The sequence below is a fragment of the Cyprinodon tularosa genome, unplaced genomic scaffold (genome assembly GCF_016077235.1).
Source record: "Cyprinodon tularosa strain WSP-4 unplaced genomic scaffold, ASM1607723v1 ctg467, whole genome shotgun sequence".
NCBI lineage: Eukaryota > Metazoa > Chordata > Actinopteri > Cyprinodontiformes > Cyprinodontidae > Cyprinodon > Cyprinodon tularosa.
In genome coordinates, this window is record NW_024039193.1 from 1,264,295 (window position 1) to 1,285,137 (window position 20,843).

The 20,843-nt window shown below is 37.9% G+C and overlaps 1 protein-coding gene across 2 annotated transcripts in view; it reads right to left on the reverse strand.

The window, feature by feature from the left end:
* Nucleotides 1–3,084: 3,084 nt before the first annotated feature.
* kalrna (kalirin RhoGEF kinase a) overlaps nt 3,085–20,843 on the reverse strand; it is a 285,539-nt gene continuing 267,780 nt past the window's right edge. For both annotated transcript variants that reach the window (XM_038301435.1, XM_038301434.1), the window contains 12 exons: nt 14,394–14,559; nt 12,281–12,343; nt 9,647–9,674; nt 7,827–7,989; nt 7,603–7,724; nt 7,381–7,512; nt 7,119–7,280; nt 5,795–5,873; nt 5,659–5,710; nt 4,776–4,924; nt 4,511–4,649; nt 3,085–4,428 (listed from right to left, as the gene is read on the reverse strand). In XM_038301435.1, coding sequence (XP_038157363.1) covers nt 3,871–4,428; nt 4,511–4,649; nt 4,776–4,924; nt 5,659–5,710; nt 5,795–5,873; nt 7,119–7,280; nt 7,381–7,512; nt 7,603–7,724; nt 7,827–7,989; nt 9,647–9,674; nt 12,281–12,343; nt 14,394–14,559 — 1,813 coding nt within the window. In that variant the 3' untranslated portion in view covers nt 3,085–3,870. The remainder of the gene's footprint in view (nt 4,429–4,510; nt 4,650–4,775; nt 4,925–5,658; nt 5,711–5,794; nt 5,874–7,118; nt 7,281–7,380; nt 7,513–7,602; nt 7,725–7,826; nt 7,990–9,646; nt 9,675–12,280; nt 12,344–14,393; nt 14,560–20,843) is intronic.

Consider the following 20,843-nt stretch of genomic DNA (forward strand, 5'->3'; position numbering starts at 1 on the left):
ATGGACAACGGGTTGGTCATTAATTTGCATCTAACTTGGACTGTGCTCAGGAGGATGGACCTTGGCTGCCATGACCCGGTCACTGAAAACTTAAACGTGACAAGATTTTTACTGTTGTCTCTGAGGCCTTTCAAAAGCCTCTTTCTGTTCTTTGCGAGCTGGTTTAAACTTTAACTTATATATTTGCTCTCTGGAATACTTAATTGGGCAGAAACAACAAGTGGAGACATAAAATAATAATGAAAAAAAAAATGGATCCCATTAATACATAAAAAGATTTTCCCACCAGATATTGATAAACGTTTAAATGATTAATAATGTGCTGAGATCTTAATAAGTAAAAATACATTTAATGATAAACCTGGAAAACTGTCTTTGGTGGAACACGTTCTTGCTTGTATAAAAACAATAATCTTCACTCTAACTCTGAATCTATAATACAATTTTCATGCTTTAAAGAGGATTTCTATTAATGTTGGTCTATAGATCTTACAGTATGAATGCTCTTAAAATTCATTAAAAATTGCCCTTGAGTGAGAGTTTTAAATATTGATTATTGTGTTCCTCTGTTGGTAAGAACTCTTTTTATTTTGCCATGCTCAGAGCTGTCTGAATAGTGAAGGCAATAGGAAAGGAGGTAGGAAGAGGAAACAGGATGCTTCCTAAGGTTGGTTCATGTTTCACAGGGACCTTCCATCATTCTGCTGCATTGGTCGGACTATACAGTTTCCCAGAATCCTTTGTGTAGCAGGAGGTATAGGCACAGCCCACCTCACAGAGATGAACAAAAACAAAGTAATTCCTCAGGTCTGTGTGACGTATGCTAATGTCCCCAACTTCATATGTTATGGATTTTATAAGGGAGAGCTTTAACCGTTTGTTTTTATTGTTTTCTTAAGGCTGGAGAAACAATTTGACATCATCTGGTTTTAAATCCAGTCTGGGAACTCACTGTGATAACTAAAGAAATTCCTTGAGAAACCGGCATTGCTTTTCTCTTTCAGTGAGATCTACGCAGAAGTTGGAGCAGATTAGTCCGTTTCTGAAACTCAGTGGTTCTGGAAAGAAAAGTTTATCTGTTCATATCCGACTCTACTTTTCTGAGGTGAGAAGCTGTTAAACATCTAATTTTCCACTTCATAAAACCTTTTTTTCAGCTTAATGTTATTTTATAAAATAAACATGTCTCATATTAGAATGAGTGAATCTTATCGTCACTTTATTCAATCATCTTAGCTTGATCCATAATGAATATAATTCATCAAGCTACTCACTGGTTTTCCTCATGTTTACCTTACAATAAAGGAAGTGACTGGTTTTAAATAGGTCTTAATCTGATAATACACACAGAATGTCATTTAAATCTATATTAAAACAAACATTTTGTCCTGTAAATAGATTTTAGACAAATTATACTGATGTATTTATTCCAATTAATAGTTTTATTTATTTCATTAATACTCTTCCTAAAAAGCCAAGATGCTTCATGCATTGTAAAGAGTGACAGAGGGGTCTTTTCTTTTAACTGATTTCACTTTTCTCCCTCTTTCGAATTCATTAGTTTGGATAATAAAGAGTAGATAATAGTTTGAAGGTTTACAACCAAATGATCAAAGCTGCTATTTTTGAATGAAAGTGATAAAGTGTGGTTAGATTGTCTACTCTATGAGTAACTGAACAGATTTGGCTGAAATCCACCAGTCTTGAATCCAAACAGATCTTATTTATTTATCTCAGTGGATGATTTATGCTTAAACTATCATTGTATAACTGCATAAAAAAAAAATCAAGGCTTTCTACTGCAGCACACTGAATGCTCACTAAGGTACAGGTGATGTAGAGAAAGTGGCCCAATGAAAACACAATACTTACTGAACACATTCTCTAAGAAATACATTCATTATTCATTTGCAACAGAAAAGCAAACATCTGCCGCAGAGATTAGTCAAATAACATCAGCACAAATACAGGCAGGCTGTTTGCCACAGTGACTGGTAGAAGCTGGAAATGTACAACCAAATGGGTGTGATGTTTTTTCTACCTGATTACTGAAATATTGAAGTTTTCATTTCCTGAAACAGACGTATTTATAACCTGATTTCCAACCTATCCCAGGTGATTTTACATGTAGATGATCCCTGATAGTTCTGCTGCTCTGTAAACTACACGCCTCGATTCTACACAAAAATCTTTGTAAACAGTTTAATGAACTGAGGTGACGCCTTTTTTTCCCCTTGAATTCGATCCACAGGTCCTCTCTGTGTGACTTCCAGCCATTCAGGGCCTGAAATCTGCTGCTTTACAGTCCGGCCAGTGGAAAAAGAAGTGAACTTTTTCTCATCTCTACAGTGTCAAACAAAACAAGATCTTTACATTCTTGGTTACACTTGGACGTACAGTCCTACAGAACCAGGACTACAAAAACAATCTGACATTAATCTAACAGTCTGCAACCTGTAGCTGTGTGTAGTTTTTTACCATACAGTGGACAACATCTTCTACTGATACACATATTTTTCTGCTGGAACTGTTTTGTATTCAAGATCAAATCATCATAACAAAATAAATATGTATGTTACATTGGTCAGTTTGTGAAAACATGTTCTTGAGTCCTTAACACTGAAAATAGAAAGTCACAAAGAGTCACAAAGAGTCCAGTGTCGTTGCGCTTGTACCATCCAACTGAAAAAAGGGACATGGTTCCTTCTCCATAGATCTTCTCCGTACACAAATATTCCTGCTACCCTTTAAAGGTCAGTTAAAGAGAATCACGGTGCGTTTTATGGTCGGGTAATTTGTTTCCTTTTACAGCTTCATCCACTTTACTATATTAAAGAACCACAGCTTATGTAAGGCACGGCCGTCTGCCTCTTTTCCTACCTACTTAATAAATCCTAAACAAACACGTCTAATAAATTCATACCAGTTTCCAGAACTAATGAGTCATAATGACACTGGTTTCTGTTGGTATCCTTTTGTATCGGTAGAGTGGATGAAAAACTCTGCTCCAACCCATTTCCTTTCAAATATATTCAGAGTGAGTTTGCTGTAAAACTAGGTGCCTCCTGTCTAATAAATTCATACCAGTTTCCAGAACTAATGAGTCATAATGACACTGGTTTCTGTTGGTATCCTTTTATATCGGTAGAGTGGATGAAAAACTCTGCTCCAACCCATTTCCTTTCAAATATATTCAGAGTGAGTTTGCTGTAAAACTAGGTGCCTCCTGTGAGCAGCAGTCCTTTTGGCGTTCTGATGATCCGGTCCTACAAACCAATAATGACTAGAATTGTCCAACTTTTGCTTTAAGTTCCAAATTCTAAATAAATAAGCTGCTTTACTACATGAAGGATAACATTCACATCAGAAACAGTCTCTTTTTTTGACCCACATAATGAATTTAGATAAAGATATGGAGGTCCTCACTGATCATCTTAAAGATCCATCTTATGGTATGGTGGAGGACCTGTGATGCTGTGGGTCGACTGTCGTTCAAAGGCCTTTGTTTCTTCTTAGCATTCATGGTATCGTTAATACTTTTTTTAAAATAAGAACTAGATGGCCTGTACTTTTAGAGCATTAAAAAGAAACAAGTGTATTTTGGAGCAGGATAAGGATTTAAAAGATTTGGAGAGAATGTTTCTGTGTGTCTCTCCACATGGCTGAGAGGATTTCTTTGAAAGGAGTGTTGTTTAGGAAATGAAGATGAAGACACTATTATTTTTCAAATAGCGACTCATACAGAACCAAGACATTTAATGTTGGAACAAACAGGAACCTTTTCCACTCGTGCGTTCATCAGACAGTAGATGGTGAAGAAGTTTTAGCGATGGCGCACACAGATGGACAGAATGTTTACCGCTTTCTCCATCACAGTGTGTTTCCCATACTGCTGCTCACCAAACCTTTGATGTTGGTGACAGGACGAACGTCATGCAGCTGTCTTCTTCGGTCAATGAATGTGGCCAGCCTTGACCTGTCCAGGGGCGTCTTGGAGTACTCGCCTCCTTGAGCACCCCCACGTCCCACCCATGGGTGCTGTAAACATGAAGTGGCACTAGGCCTCTTCCTGGGATCCTCCTGCAGCACTGACAACACAAAATCCCTGGCTGCCTGACTCACATGGCGGAAGTATTCATCCGGGAAACAGAAGTCCAGGCGGCAAATGTTTACACAAGTTTCCTCTGGTGATTCATCCAGAAAGGGCGATACGCCGCTGAGCATGACGTAGGCCAGGACGCCCATGCTCCACAAGTCTGTCGCAACAGAGACCGGCGTTCCTCGGATGAGTTCTGGGGCGGCGAATTCAGGGTTTCCAAGTAAGAGGTGGACATATTGGCGGTTAGCAGTGAGCTGGACAGCGTCGCCAAGGTCAATGAGCTTAACGGACGGAGTTGGAGCTCTAAGATCCACCATGATGTTCTCTGGCTGGAAAGGGAAAGAAAAAAATCAATACAACTCAACCAGTCAACAAAAAAAAGCATCTTTTTTATGTTTTCCTTTTCATCACCTTAAGATCCAGATGTGCGACCCTGCAAGTATGGAGATGCTGTAGAGCCTCCAAAGTCTCTCTGATAAAAAACGCCACTTTCTCTTCCATCAGCTCATCATGGGCGACCAGGTAGTCAAGCAAACGGCCATCTTCCAGCCTTCAACAAACAACGATTCGACAGAGATGCCATTTGAGTAAACATGTCTTAACCAGGAAAACAGCGGTGGCACTGTAACAATAAAACTCAGCTTTAATTATGCCCAATTGGTGCCGTAAGACTCACAGTTCCAGGACCAGCATCAGAGAGGAAGAGGACTCGTAGGTGTCGAGCAGGACCACCACTTGGTGGCTCTGTACATGCCGGAGAATGTCTGCCTCGTGTGCAACCTGTTCCTTCTTCTGCATCTTCTTATTCACAAACTTCACTGCAACCTGTACACGAAAAAAAACAACAACAAATATTTATTTATTTTAAAGATGTAGGCAAAAAAACTAACATCATGTGAAGCTACTTAGTAAATGTCAGTGAAAAATTTGTGAATCTCAACACAGTATACTAAAAGTATCACAATAGGAAAAATAAAGCATATATATATATATATATATATATATATATATATATATATATATATATATATATATATATATATATATATATATATATATATATATATATATATAAAGATCAAGCAAAGTCTGAAATTGTAGGGGTGGCCTAGTCTCTTGCAGCATCATGGTGGGCATGACATGGGCACATAAGGATAATATGTGCAGACAGTGGCCCATGAGGCTCTAAGTTGTGCTCTGGAGAGAAACCAGTCTTGATTTGATCAAGTAAATCAAGCCATGAGGATCACATGTTTGGCTTTTGTTCAAACAAACAGCTCTGGCACATGCAGGAGATGCTCTAGATGGAATAACTGAAAAAAGTGCTTTAATGTAAGCTTGCTTTTTGAAACTCATGGAAATTCTTGCAGAAACTTTCTCAAGTTTCTGTAATGGAGCAGAAGTTTTTAAAGAAAGATCACAAAGCCAGGAATTTTAACAGTCTACTGTAAAAGTTATAGAGATCATCAAATATAGTTGACATGAAAACTCAAATATAAAACTGCAACCCTGGGCTGTAGGATATAATAGAAACTTCACAATGTGACGCCATGTCCTACCTCTTTCTTTGCTGGTTTGCTGAAACATTTTCTCACAACTGAAAAGCGCCCCCTTATCAAAGAACAGAGATAGAGATCAGCAATTCAAATTATTGTTCCTGTTTTTAGTTTTCTGGTGAATTTAAAAAAGTTTTACCTTCCAATCTCGTTGATTTCTGTGAAGGCTGATTCAAAATTTTCTTTCCACTGAATCCCTGTTCCATCACAACCAGAATCTGAGCAGAGAGGAAGCAGAAGAACGAGAGGGTCTAAGGTCAGACGTTTCAGACATTTGGAGGCAATTGGTGTGGAAAACATGATATTAAGCCTTTTTGTGTGGACATTTCTGATGAAAAGTCTGCCTATTCGATTTAAATTTGTATTACTTTAAAAAAAGATGCTGCGAATGAAATGGCATCACATTCTTCAGATAGTGTTTGAGAGTGTAATTTAAAGAGCTAAAGGAACTATTGAGCTAATGGTGGTTTAGTCTCCTGTCTCACCGCTAAATCAAAACTTTAAATTTGGTGGATTTTCCTTGTGTGGAGTTTTACGATTCAATGGAAGCATTATTGTTTTTACTCAGTTTCCACGGAACCAGCAACAAGCATTCTGGAAGAGAATGTTTCCTTTGTTAATAAGCAAATTGAGTGTAGGCTGTGAATAAATTAAATGCGATTGGAAAGGTTATGAAAATCATATATCATATATATAACATATATTAACACACAAGTTATGTCAGCATTAGTTGAATATCTTCCATAGATAGATAGATAGATAGATAGATAGATAGATAGATAGATAGATAATTTTTTTAATCTGTAGTCTAGCAAACATTAATTCTGTACTTTTAAACAAGTTTTGAGGAGTTATACCTTCTTTTTATAGCTCTATTTTTCACAGTAGAAATTCTTACTGTTGTGTTTTTTTAGGTGGACATTTTAGGATCTGTCCAGGGACAACAGATAAAAAATAGCCTTTTGCCTGATTCTAGTGCATATGCAGGAATATGTAAGTAATAAAGCAGTATATGCACAGATCTGTCAGACCAGAACACTGGCTCAATGAGCAGCTGATGGAGTGAGCCCCCCAGGTGCCTGGCATCCACCTGATGTACTGTAGGTTGACTGCAGTGTGGTGCTATTTGGGGGGAAATGTGGATTTGGAATCAGTTTTTATGACAGTGAAGCCTTGTGTACTGATATCATGGTTTTAAAGAGGTGTTGTTGCCGTCACCTAAAGTATACACGGTAAACCTTTCTAGTCACCTATGATCAGGTCAGTGTTTATATCCCACCATAAGATTTGGATGCCTTAGTCTAGTTTTATGCAAATCAATCAATCCGTCCGTCCGTCCGTCCGTCCGTCCGTCCGTCCATCCATCCATCCATCCATCCATCCAAATAATTTTTCAGGCAGATATAAAAAGTTGCAGTTTTAGTCTGTTCCATCTCTCTGTGTGCGTCAGTGTGTGTTCTTACTGCAGCTTGCCAGTGTAACCATATTTGAGGGTTGGGATGGTGGGCCAACCCCCCAGCGGTTGGATGCTTGAACTCTGAATTGATAGTGACCTCCAGGAATAAGATTATCGATTTGTAAACACTCCTCCCTGCAGCTGGCCGCCTGCTGCCACAAGAACGAGTCTACGGGTGGTGGAGAAGAACGAAGAAGTGTGAAGAGAAGGAAATGTTAAGGCTGATTGGAATATTAAATATCATCAACAATTTAGCATTTTCCACAGACCTTCCTGCCTGTACTCTACTGAATAGCTGGTGATGGCACAATGAGTGGATGAAGCGGGAGGGGGCCAGTGGACCAGCACTGTGGTGCTGCTCACCTCCTGTGCCAGGGGCCTCCCTGGAGCCGCTGGGATACCTTCAGTTTATTAGAACAGCATTAGAGATACACCTTTAAACATGTTTTATGATTGTTGAAGTGTTTAACAGAAGGGAAAAAAGGAGGCACCTTGCACTTTAATGGAGGCGGACGAAGAAGCAGAGCCGTGATCATTAACAGCAACACAGGTGTAGATACCTGTATCTTGAGGCATCACATTACAGATCTTCAGTAAGATGTCACCAGTGTCCCTTTAGTGGAGAGGAAGAGAAGAACAACCAAAACAGACGTGAGGAAGAAGTGAAAAGAACTAAATAAAGTGGCATTCTGATTTCACCAGTGATCGCTTTTACCTGATATCAATGGTGAAGCGGCTGTTACTGGCCACCAGGTTTTGGTCAGGGCCCTTCACGGTTACAGAGGGTTTGGGCCGTCCGCAGACTTTACAGCAAAGGACCACCGTCTCTCCAAATGCACAAACTACATCCGATAGCGGGACCAGGAATTCAGGAGCCACTGAACACAGGAAATACATCACAGCTCTTTCCTCCAGAAAGGTACAGAATTGCTGGAGCATTAATGGTATCTTTTCACTGGGCACTCTGAGACATGCATTGTACTTTTATTCCGTACACACTAAAATAATGTTAATGTAAACCATTTTAAGCAGCATATATCTGATTAGTCTGCACCATCGACACTAAGTCAAATTCCTTGTAAGTGCAAAGTAAACTTGATTTTAATTTTGATTGTCATGATTGTTCATCTGAGGTCTGAGAATTTTCTTGTACTAGTTGGATAATATCTATAAGAGTAATATTATATTTTGCAAACCTATTTTTATTTGATTGTTATACTATTTCCTACTGTAGCAGCCATTCAAAATGCCAGGCGAATGGCAGGCCACTTCCCTGCAACTCTAAGCAAAATCCCATCCAACTTCCAGCCACTGGAGTGACCCCCTCTAGAATATGTTTTTACTTAGACTCCACCCCTTTACAAAATTAAGATGACGTTAAGATGACGCTCTTTAGATCTTAATGTTCACAAATAACGACAGAAAGAATATTTTAGCACAAAGATCAATGTTTAAAGAGGAATTGTAGGGGACCAGCCAAGGAACCATCAAGGAAAGTGGGGAAGTTTTATATGGTTACTACTCTACATAAATTAAGGAAGTGTGTGAGTCTGTTATACCCTAATAATAGCAGCCAGTCGAGTGTCAGAAATAATTTTTTCTCATGTAGTTTATCTAATTGGGACGGTTCCTCTGTCCGGATAAAAGGTCATCATTGTTATGCGTGTGGCAATGGTTTGGGAACGGAATGAAAGCAGTGTCATTGATCTGAGAACAAAGTGTTTCATTTTGATAAGACGTGAGCCATGGATGTCCCCTCATCTGCTAACGTGTATGATGTAATGATGTACTGATGTGGCAGACTGGAGTTTGTATAAAATGCTTCTTTAACTATGATTTGGGGCCACACTAACGAGATGTGAGCCCGGTTGGTGAGCACTGCCTTCTGTAACCAAACTAAATTCTCTGATCTGAGTAAGATTACAATTTCTGTCAAAATCATGTCTCATGTTTATGTAATACATATAAATTATTAAATGTATTTTGATCTCTTCTCAGGTAAAGAACCGGAGAGAGAAAGTTTCAAGGTGTAATACACAGAACTTTTTTACCTGGTTGCTAGGAACTCAGGATTTGATCAAATTTGATTAAAAATGGAGTTTTACTTTTTACACATTTGGATTAGATTGAGAAATTATGCTCCGATGATAGCATTTTAACATTGATAAAATGGGCCTCCTTTTTACAGTTGGCTTTTATATTTCTCCTTCTGTGTCCTTGAACCCCAGTTGGCCTCAGCAGATGGCCGCTCACACTGAGCCTGGTTCTGCTGGAGGTTACTTCCTGTTAAAAGGGAGTTTTTCCTCTCCACTGTCGCTACAAGCATGCTTAGTGTGAGGGATTACCTTTGAGTCAATGAGTCGAAGCAATCAACTGGTTTTCTTTACATAAAAAACTTTCAATTTGACTGTATGATCTGGTGAACAGTAAAGTTTAATAACACCTTAATAAACTCTGAGTTAAAGTTTTCAGAATTCGTCCCAGATGAACGGCTGGAAAGTTGTACTGGATCATGTGATTGCATCTGTTTCTCACCTGTCTGTATGAAGTTTGGATTGAGAAGCTGAAAAACAATTACAGATACAGGTTAGGGTTCAAACATCAAATCCTAAACCACGAAACAAAACATTTGCTTTGAAACTTGTGCTCCATGACATCGATTTCTTGATTAAAGTCCCATTCATTTAGTGAACTAACATCTGAAAACTCAATAAGGTCTCAGTCATGATTTAGTCATAAATGTTTTAACAAACCTTTGTCATTTTTACTGCATATAACTCAGCTCATCCTGATGCTTTAATCACAACAGATGGAAACTCAAAATACATTTTTTTTTCTAGCTCTACTGTTACTCAAAACAATTTAGATTAAGGGACAACATAATGAGAATCCAGTTTTGTTGGGTAATAATTATAGATTTTAAATAGGAAAGTTTTAAAAGAGCTTTACTTATGGCTGAAATTTACAAATGTGAACATCAACACTTAAACAAAATTTGAACTGAAACAGATCTTATCATTTTAGAGAATAATATAACTTATTTTAACAACCCAGATCTATTTAAGAACTCTTCTTCCAGGCAGTTATTAATGTTTGCATTAATGTGATTTTCCTTTGATAATAAATTAAATTCTTCTTTGGATGCCCTCCACTGTGCTCACATTAAATCCTGGAGAAAACTCTTGATGCAATGGGGCAGAGGTTCCTTCCATCAGTCTATACATTTTTGAAAAAAGTCTTATTAAAAAAGCTTTTGTGTTATTTTTGGTCAGTGTTGGTTTTGTCCATGAGACTGTATGGCTGCTGTTGTTTTAGCCCTGTCTCTTTCTTATCAACCAGTCATTAACCCTGCCCGAAATAGATGAGGTCTGCGATGCTTTTAATGGTCTTCTTGATTCCTATGTGACTCCCTGAATAAGTTCAGACATTAAACTAGTAACTTTGGTCAACCAGCCCACTGCAACAGCTCTGGGTCACTGAAGTCCCAAACTCTTGAACATGTGTGACCCTTCAAAGGTACAGAGTCAGGTTTTACACTTACACCCAAAAGACCAAAGTCCAGCTGATCGTGACAAGAGTAAATGCTCCAAGCATCCATCCTGATTGTGTTCTTTTTCAGTCTAAATAGAACCACAGCACTGGGCGTGTTGAGCTGACACAAACAGACTTGGCGCTGAGTTTTTACGGCACTAGTGGCTCGTTTTTTCCACTGTAGGCTGACAGGAAAGAGGGTATGAGAGAGGAAGAGAGACTAGCCTCGTGAGACCATCCTGATCTCGCGAGCTTTCAAGGTTTCACTCGCAGATCAGTCTGGCTACTTTCCGTTAAAGAAAATTTGGAGCCGTTCACCAAATGAACGTCCAATCAGCGTTGGCTTTGAGGCGGGTTGAGGTGTGACGCAACGAGAAGCACGACAGTTCAGTCTAAAGAACATGGCGGCTTCAGCCGATGAAACTAGCGTTAACGTGGCTATAGAGCAAGTTTTATCGGAATTACCGAGTATTTCTTCACTGAAAAAAGAGCAAAACACTGCTCTGGAGGCTTTTCTCTGAGGAAAAGATGTTTTTGCTCTTCTCCCGACTAGTTTCGGCAAGAGTTTGATCTATCAATTGGCTTGTGCCTGGCTTGTGGTTGTGTTTTCATCGTCGCTCTGTTAGTACGTTGCTTCGTTGATCTGATTGGTTTATTTGGCCCGTCTATCACCAACATAGGCCAATCAGCTAACCAGTATATTCGCCCCTTCTCAAATTTACTTCAACGGAAGGTTTCCAGATGGATATGCAGAGCAAATCCATCTGGCAGAGTCAGGTTAGGGAGAGACATGCAGCAAAGGACAACAGGTCAGATTCGAACCCAGGTTGGCCGCGTCGAGGACTAAGGCCTCCGTACATGGGTCATGCATGCTAACCACTGCACCACCTGCACGCCCATTGATGCAGCTAAGTACCGGCTGACACAACCATGCTGTGATGCCTCATTTAAAACAGTTTAGAGGATAGGGCTTGAAAACACTGCTAACACATGTACTAACATGTCTATCAGTTTTGCAGCAATGTCAGGATGCTTCCTTAGGTTTAGCTCTAACTTCAGTGAATTGCAGCGGTCATACTGTTTCCTTAGCATCTTGCTGCTTTTACACTCGATTTTGGACCTCTTTTTTTCCTTACTGCTTTGGTTTGTTGACCAACTGGACCAACACAGTGACATATTCCAGGTTACATGGTGATGTAATCATAAATATACACAGAACAGCTTTTTTTTTTTTACTAACAAATTAGTATAGAATGACAAATACTACACCAGGAGGCTGTAATTTGTCTTAAAAAAGCTGTATGCAACTAATAAGTTGGCGTACACATTTTAAAAATGTCAAATGACATGACTACGTACATTTAAAGACTGATAAGTATTTATTTGATTAGTTCTTACCCATTCTGAATTTCATATATATCAGCACAAATGTTACTTTTTGACAGCTTTCTGCCTACTTCATTTTGGTATCTTTCTTTAGATGGTCTCTTAATTTTGCAGGTCTGGCAGTGATCAGGCCTGGGTATGGCCAGTAAAACTAAGCATTTATACATGACAAAAAAAGTGGAAACCTCTGAGGGAGTGAAAGTGCTTTACTTGTCACTTTTACCCTGACAAGACTATTTAGACGGCTGTTACCTCCATGCCTGTCTTTGGGTCAAGGTCTTCCTCACTTTCTGACTCATCTGAAGTTTGCAGGTCCTGGTGAACAGCAGAGAAACCAGACATAAAGACTGTGTAAGAAAAGGTTAATCAGATTGAAGTCACCAACAAATCAAGGAAAGCAGAAAAGAGCCAAACATGATGTAGTTGGTCTGAGTTAGTTAAATCTAAATGTAGAATGAGATCTGGGACAGAAATGTGGATGTTAATGTGAGGAAAGGTTGTTCTCCAAATATCAGTTTTCACAGTGAATGAACATCAGAGTTTTGAGGCTTAATTAGTGTAATTGTTCAGAGAGGATCAAGATTAATAACAATCTTTCTTCCGTTAGCTGACTGGACTTCATTTCGGATCGGTTGTTTGAGGTCTTCACTCACTTAACTGTTTATCATTATGGTGATGTTGAACCATATAAATATTTTGCATTAAGAAATAACTTTTCTCACTTCCTCCTACTGAAAACCCAATCCATTTCATTCAACAACAAAAACGTGACTGTTGAAGGTTCAACGTGATTTGACCTTCATGCAAAACATTATCAAATGATGAGCTTAGAACAGAACATTTACTCAAACCTGAACTGAAGGATATAAAACTTTTATTAATACAAAAATTGGAGGAGAAATAAGAGAAAAAAAGTCACTTTGGATTGGTGTATGCAGTTCAATGCAGTGAGGAATGCTCTGATCTTTATACTGGAGAAACCAAACAACCTCTCCACAGACGCATGGACCAACACAGAAGAGCAACCTCCTCTGGATAAGACAAGGACCAGAATGTTCACATTCTGGACAAAGAAAATAGGTGGATCAGAGGGGTGTGAAGGAAGCCGTCTATGTTAAGAAAGAAAAACAGCCCCAGGCCCTGTACAGTACAGCGGAGGACCTCGCCTATTCATTCAGGCCAACAATTCCCTTTAACAACCCCCTTTCAGAGACATAGACAGGTATGGGGCGTTGTAGGATAACAAAAGAGCCAAAACACCACCATTCCAAAGGGCTGAACCTGTTTGTCCATCTCAATTTGCATGTTTTCAAAACAATAAAAAAGGTTTTGATGGGCTACTGTATAGGACCTCGAACTCAAAGTTATTCCTGAAATTTTGAACTGAAAAAGCTTCCTGGATGGGAAGCGAAACATCTTCAAACTTGGAAACAAAGTCCAGTGGATTGTTTTTAATTAACTTTTTTTGGTTTCACTTGCTGTTTCATATTTGTTGTTTTGTTTTTATGAAAATTTTCAAGAGATATAGTGTCCAATGTCATCATGTTGTAATGCCCTCCAATTGCTTTTGGAGCATTTTGAAGAAACCTGCTTAGCTTTGCTCCAACAGCAAACCTGAGAACCAGCTGGCTGCAGAGGTGTTCACTGTTAGCAATATCAATGTAGAAACGCATTAAACCAGGGAGACACCTGTTCACTGACACTGGTGGTAGAGTCTGAAACTAACCAATGAGAAGCAGACAGTGAGAAATGTAGATGGGAAATATTTATTATAGAAACTTAAATTTAGGTTTAACCTCCTAATTCCTGCACTCGAAGTCGTCTTCCAGGGGCAACTACCTGTTTGTTTGTTTTTTTGTTTTTTTTTTTACATTTAAAGCATTCAGAAATTCTAATTCATGTGATAAATCAAATGCAGCTGAAAGTGAGAAAAGTGGGATTTGCTTGTTATGCAGGCAAATGAATTAAAAACCTAATTAATCAACAATGTATCCCAATCGTTTTTACATCCAATCACTGCATCCATTTGTTTTCTGATCTATGTGGTTGATTTAATACAAATCAATAATAGTTTTTAAATTTTGCTTTTAAACAAAATGCCATCATAAAGATTAGTTTCTGGTTGATATAAGCTTTTTTTTTATTTCTCCTTGTGTACAAATAAATAAATAAGGCAATAAAAGTCTGGAGGACGGAAAGGTGTTCTGCTCAGATTAGCTCCATTACAGACTTTTAGTCTCAGACAGATTTTAAATCAGTTTCACAGATGCTCTGATTGTACGTAAGAAGGGAAAAATAAAGAACGGCTGGATGTTTGAAGACACATGATTGGTATGGAAATCACTGTCTTACTCAACATACTCACTTTAGTCCTGTGGGCGGAGCTTGGCAGGGCTAGTGGGAGAGGGGACACAGTGCCATCTTTGGGTTTACGTAGGAGGCTGTTGTCATGGCTCCTGAACCCCAGGAAGGACCCGTCCCTGGCTTCAGCTCGCTTCCTGGCACGCAGCGTGTTCCATGACAAAGACTTCCTGTGCAGCGCAGGAAGGACAAACATCAAGCAGGCAATTATATTTTAGATCAGCTCTGTCCAGCTTAGTAGAGGCAACATCTGTCTGGTGAGAACAAGAGAAATCTGATGGCAGTAAAGGATTTCTGTCACTACGACCTGCTGCCACAGGAGATAAAAATACAAATTTTGAAACTGATTGCTTTAAGGCAGGCATCCCCAAAGTCGGTCCTAGAGGGCCACTGTCCTGCAGGTTTCATGGGTTTCCCTGCTTCAGCACAGCTGATTTTGATGAGTGCAGTTCAGCAAAAGCCTGTTAATCAGCTTTCAATTAAAATCAACTGTGCTGGAGCAAGGAAACCTCTAAAATCTGCAGGACAGTGGCCCTGGAGGACCGACTTTGGGGATGCCTGTTTGTTTTAAGGTCTCCCATATAGATTTTACTGACTGTACTGTACAGTAGCACTCATTCAAAATGGCCCTTCCCAGTCAAAAGCCAGGGGAATGTCAGCCCACTTCTCTCCAACTCCCAGCAAAATCACCAACTTCTATTTACTGGACTCTTGTATATTTCTTAACTCTACAGGGTCTGACCAGGAGATGACGCTTCTCTTTTGATCTTAATGTTCATAAATCATGACAGAAAGAATATTTTAATTCAAAGATTGATGTTTAAAAAGGAATTGTAGGGGACCATCCAAGGACCCATCAAGGAAAATGGATACATTTTGAATGGCTACTACTGTAGTAGGGTTCAAAGACATCAGATAGTCAAAACAAACAAAAGTTTGGTTTAAAACATAAATGAAAAACCTTTCATAACAACTTTGTTTCCTTGGAATATGTTTTCTCTGTCACAGAAGAGATAACAGTGACTTCTCCTGTCAGTATTGGTTCCTGAATGAAGCTGTAGCTCCAGAGACCAGAGTCATGGAGGCTTCAGCGCTCAAAGACCAAGACTGAGCTGGACAGAGGGAGTCCTTAGAGATACAGAAGTAATTTACAGTTTAACCAGTACCATCATGCATGTATTATCTAGTTTTAAGGACAACAGTATCTCCTTTTTCTGCTCGTTTTTCTCTGGGTTTTGTGAATTCATGCCGGACCAGTATCCCAATGTCTACTGGTTCTTTTTAATTCAAAGATAAAACCTTGCAACTTACCTCTTGGAGGATTTACTGTACGCCACAAGTATAAAGTTGTTCTTTTTTTATTTCACACATTTAAACTGAATAATATTTCAGTCAGAAGGAAAATAATAAATACATGAGACATATTCACAATGATTATTGAAGTCAAACTTAAACTCATTTATATCTGAATTAAATCTTTTGTTCAGTTTCTTTTTCTAAATAAAACTAACTGTCTCTTTAAAAGCCGCCATTTTTATTCCATCAAGTTTTGCAAAGATGGCAAGTTCTGCTGAAGATGCCACCAATCAGTCTGCTCATGTTTTATTATAATGCAAGTTTGTTAAAGGAGGAGAAGCTGCTTTAGGGAGCATGTTAAGGGATGTCAGCTATTCACCCCCGATGCTCTCTGTTGCAATGTAGCAATGCTGGATAATCATCCATGTAGCTTAAAGCAGATTCACCATCCGGCTTTGTAGGAAACATCTTTGAAGACATTTGTCTCAGAGCTAACAGTCATTTTTTTGAAATATAAAAAATTGTGTTTCCTAGTTGATTTTAAGAAAGGTTCATGGTAGATATCTTGTATTAGTTACAAAAGTTGATCTAAATCAGGTTCCAGAAAGCATCTTGTTCTGCTCTGTGAGATTAAAGAGTGAAAATCTTACAAGTGTTTTTTGTTTTCACTGGACATAAAATGAAGAAAACTGTTGTCCTGATCATCAGTTTAATGTTTTAAACTGCAGGTAATTTGGTCATCAGACTATTTACTCTGCTCCCTGCTCTACAGTTCAGAGTTAATATTAATATTTATTTTAGAGACATCAATTTGTTTTTACTTTGCTTCTGATAAGATGATGTACATTGTTGATTTTAAACATTCAAGGAGATCAGGCATACAGGGCTGTGATCCCCAGAGCCTGGTTTGCTGCTGGATCCTTGGATAGAAAACTTTGAATCAATTTGACTGGATGATCTGGTGAACTGGAAAGTGCCTTGAGATGACATGTGCTGTGAATTGGTGCTATATAAATAAACTGAATTGAATTGGATGTAATAATACGCTGCAAAACTTTAAATCTAAATAAGTATTTTTTTTTAAATGAGAGCCTTTTTGTCTTAAATTCCTAAAGACAATTTACATTAAAAAAAGTTCTAAAAAAGTATTGCATTGTCTTAATTCAAGTGCATTTTATTTATCTTATTCTAAGAGCAAAACTACTCACTCCATTGGCAGATCATCTTATTTACCTACTCAACTGAAAGGTAAGTACCTTTAATTTAAGACTTTTTTTTACTGATTTTTAGATCATTTTTGCAGTGTATCTCCTGTGGATGTTGCAGCTCTTGATGTCCAATCATCAGGCAGATGTTCAACAGGAAAAATCTAAAAGGTCACATTTCTCTTCTGCAAGTTTAAGCACCAATCATTCTGAGTCATTGAGGTCCTTAATAACATTTTAAAAACAAACCTTTCTATTAGATAGTAAAACCAAACATTTAGTGTATTGAAAGGTTTTAACTGAAAACAAATCCTAAATAAGTGTTTTAAATTTTGCACAAAAGTCCTCAATAAGATAATGTATTTAAGTCGATATGAAAAGTTCTTTAAATGGTGAGACCTTGTTCAGATCAACATTAGACCGAGACATAGAGCAATTAGCAATAAGTGTGAAAACTGCTGTTGGTTAATGTTACCATGGTCAATGGTGTCTGTTAGAATAATAAATATCACATTAACACTCAGTAAAATGGCACCAGCCACCTTAGTTATGTGGGTTTTAATAGACTAGCAATCCATCCTGTGCAGATCTTATTTCCATTTTCACCTTATTTTATTTATTTTGTTATTTATTTTACCACGTATATATTTAGAAATGCTATTTTTTTTTCTCTTTTCAAACAGTTTTACAGATTGCATTGTCTTAATTTCTAGGACATGCTCTCCTCTGGTGGTGGTGAGAAGACATATTGCTGTTGGTCTGTAGGACGTTAGCAACATTTCTATCGGTAAAGAGTGAGCAACTCTTTTGGTGTTGAAGTGAAGAGAATGAAAACTGTCAAATGCATTTTAAAAGAATGCTAGTCCTAAAACTCAATCTAAAAAAGGGAAATTTAAGAAAGTAAAATTTTATATATAATAAAAATCTAAGAAAAAGTTTCCTTTAAAAACCTTTTTTTTTTTGTTTTCAGATTTCCAATCACAAAAAATGCTCTTTGCTTGCAACGATAATGGAACAAAAGTCACACCACAGTCTCTTCATTTAACTGAGATATAAACACAGACATTGTTTTACCTCCTCTGTCAACCAAACACATTTTTTTAACTGTAAATTACAGAATATTTATAAGCCTAATAGTTCTTTTATAATTGGTTGCAATAACTGTTTAGTAATCTGAACTTAAAAAGAACAACTAAACATTAAATCAAAATGTTTAATCTTTAAAGTTGACTCTTTGAAACAAAAATATTGTTGGAGTTATCATGATTTCTATTGTTTTTATCATTTTATTCATTTATATCTTTTATATTGCTTTTAAATCATTTGTTTTTCTATGGTACTGTCATCAGTATGCAGGTCATAAGATGGTCAAATGTTTTGCGAGAATGAAGCACAGAAGTTCCTGTTTTTCATTTGAGAAAGATAGAAAGGGAAGTTCATGACCCACAACACCTTTTGTAAAAGTGTATACTGAAACCAGACATGTTCCCTATCTTAAAAGTTCATGCTATGTCTAAGAGATTGCGTAATCGAAACTAACACCTGCTGTTGTAATGTGTTGACTGCTGAATAAATAAGCCTGCTAGCGTGGAGCAAGACGAAGATGCACAGAGAGATCCCAAAGCTCTGTGTATTTTCCCTTTGCAAAGCCCAGTCAGGAAAAATCTTACACTGTCTTTGTTTATTTCTTCATAGGTTAAAGTTGGGGAAACTTAACAACCCTAACAATTATACACTTAAGATAACATTTTCATAGTTCCTCCTAATGTAGAAAAGTTGATTTAGTTGACTCCAATTTTTTTGAGTTAATCAGTTTCTGCTTAAGTTTTGACTTCAGTTATTCAGTTTGCAGTACAGCTTGTTCATTATGCTGTTCTTTTAAATAGTCACAGGTTTAAAAAGAAAATGTATTCATCTGTTGTTATTTGTGCTTTTAAAACGTTAAAAAGTATCCTAGAGTCTCTATAAACAACGGATCTTAGCCGCCATGCATTTAGGGGCCATTATTAAACATCTGTATTATTAACCATGTTGTGGAGCAAATTTAAACCAGTCTTAATGGAGCTTTACTTCAGCTCACTGAGGGGTTAAGAAATCTGGAACATTCCAGCACATTTCAGTCCCTCAGCTGTAGATTTGCTCATGCTTTCTGGATCATTGTCCATTAGATGTTTAGCTGCATTATGGTTGAATAATTGGTTCAGATCTTCAAACAAGTTGCAATATCAGAGAAAGATGATGAGTAAAAACACCAACGATTCATTTAAAGTGAACCGTTTTCACTAAAGTGCCTTAAAATTGCTCTAAAGATGCAAGAACGCTTTGATCAACACACCTTCTTAACTCTAACCTATAATATACACTATACTGACTGACCGTTTCATCCTTATGCAACTTATATTGTCTGACCATCAACCTCCTGACGGATGGCTGGAGTCTGTTCAATATTTAGACTCCTCCCGAGGCTCTTTGTTCCTAAAGAAGACTAGAACAACTAGGAGCCAACCAGAGGTTGACCAGACTTAAAAAAAGTTTTATTTCTTTTAATCCTACACAGTATTCGAGTTAAGGGGGGATGGTATCCGCTTCTTAAAAAAAACTTAAAAATCATCCCCCTTTTTAAATGACCCCCCCAATACCATTCCCGGTGACATTTTAGTACCGGTTGTGTAAAATTTCTACCATTTATTAACAGTAATGGCAATAATATTGCCCTTTCAACATTCGGCGGCCTGTGGGCTTACAGGTAGCCTGAGCAACAGTGATGTCAAAAGTATACTGCAGTTTAAAAACACTCTGGTAAAAGTTGAAGTATCAACTTGACCTCTTTACTAAAGTAAAAATGAAAAAGTATGTGCTCCAAAAACTACTTACAGTATAAAAGTATAAAGTAACCTTTAAAAAAAACAGCCAGATGCCACTATATGAATTGAAAGCTCAATTTTTGACTATTTAGAAAAATTCTTTGAGATAGGGCCAAGGATGACGGAGATCTTGTTGGTCTCCTTCTCCCGATACGCTCTGGCCTGTGTCCGACCTTTCAGACATTTCAACATCTTTTTCTGAATCCCACATTGTAGCATGGCATAGACAATTCACGTTAGCAGTTTGAAGAACACCTGCTTGCTTCTGATGATTTCCTTTAGCTAACCAATGAGTGTTTGCGTTATATGAGTCATCCAATTACCCTAGTTTTCACTAGATGTGGATGGAGCCAATGATCTGCATTGGATGGAGCACATGACGTGAAATAAATATTTATAAACATTAAACCGAAGCCAAGAGTAACGAGTAACGTTTGTTTTAAAATATAAGTAATAGAAAGTACAGATACTTGTGTGAAAATGTAATGAATAGAAGTCTGAAGTAGGAAGAAAAATAAGTAGTGGAGTAAAGTATAGATACCTAAAAAGTGTACTTAAGTACAGTAACAAAGTATTTGTACTTCGTTACTTGAAACCTCTGCTGAGCAAACCAAATAAAATCAAAGAAGTGGCCCACCACGATGATAATAGTAATGCCTGTCCAGGGACTGAAGGCAGTTCTACTGTAAGGTGCCTTGGTCACGGTCAGTGACCGGCGTACATTATTTTGAGTCGGGAAAAGGTGTGTTTGAGGTCGTGCCCTAAATCACAACCATAGACGCTCAGTCTGACCTCCATGCTGTAAATGACTTTTCATCATCTGGGCTTTTCCCAAATGATTGAACAACTAAGTGATTTTATTTTTTGTAAACCTCCTATGAAAATTTAAAGAATCAATAGCATTACTGTGTCCAGGCTGTTCATGGTCCTAACCCCCCTAAAAGTGGCTGTGTTAAAGCACAGACTGAGGAAATCTTACTTTTTATTACTCTGGATATTGTTGGGTGACAGAATTGATGAGTGTAGAGGAAAAACAGAGCTCAGCTGTAAAGGAAAAGAGCGTTCCAGATGCCGTACCTCCACGCTTCA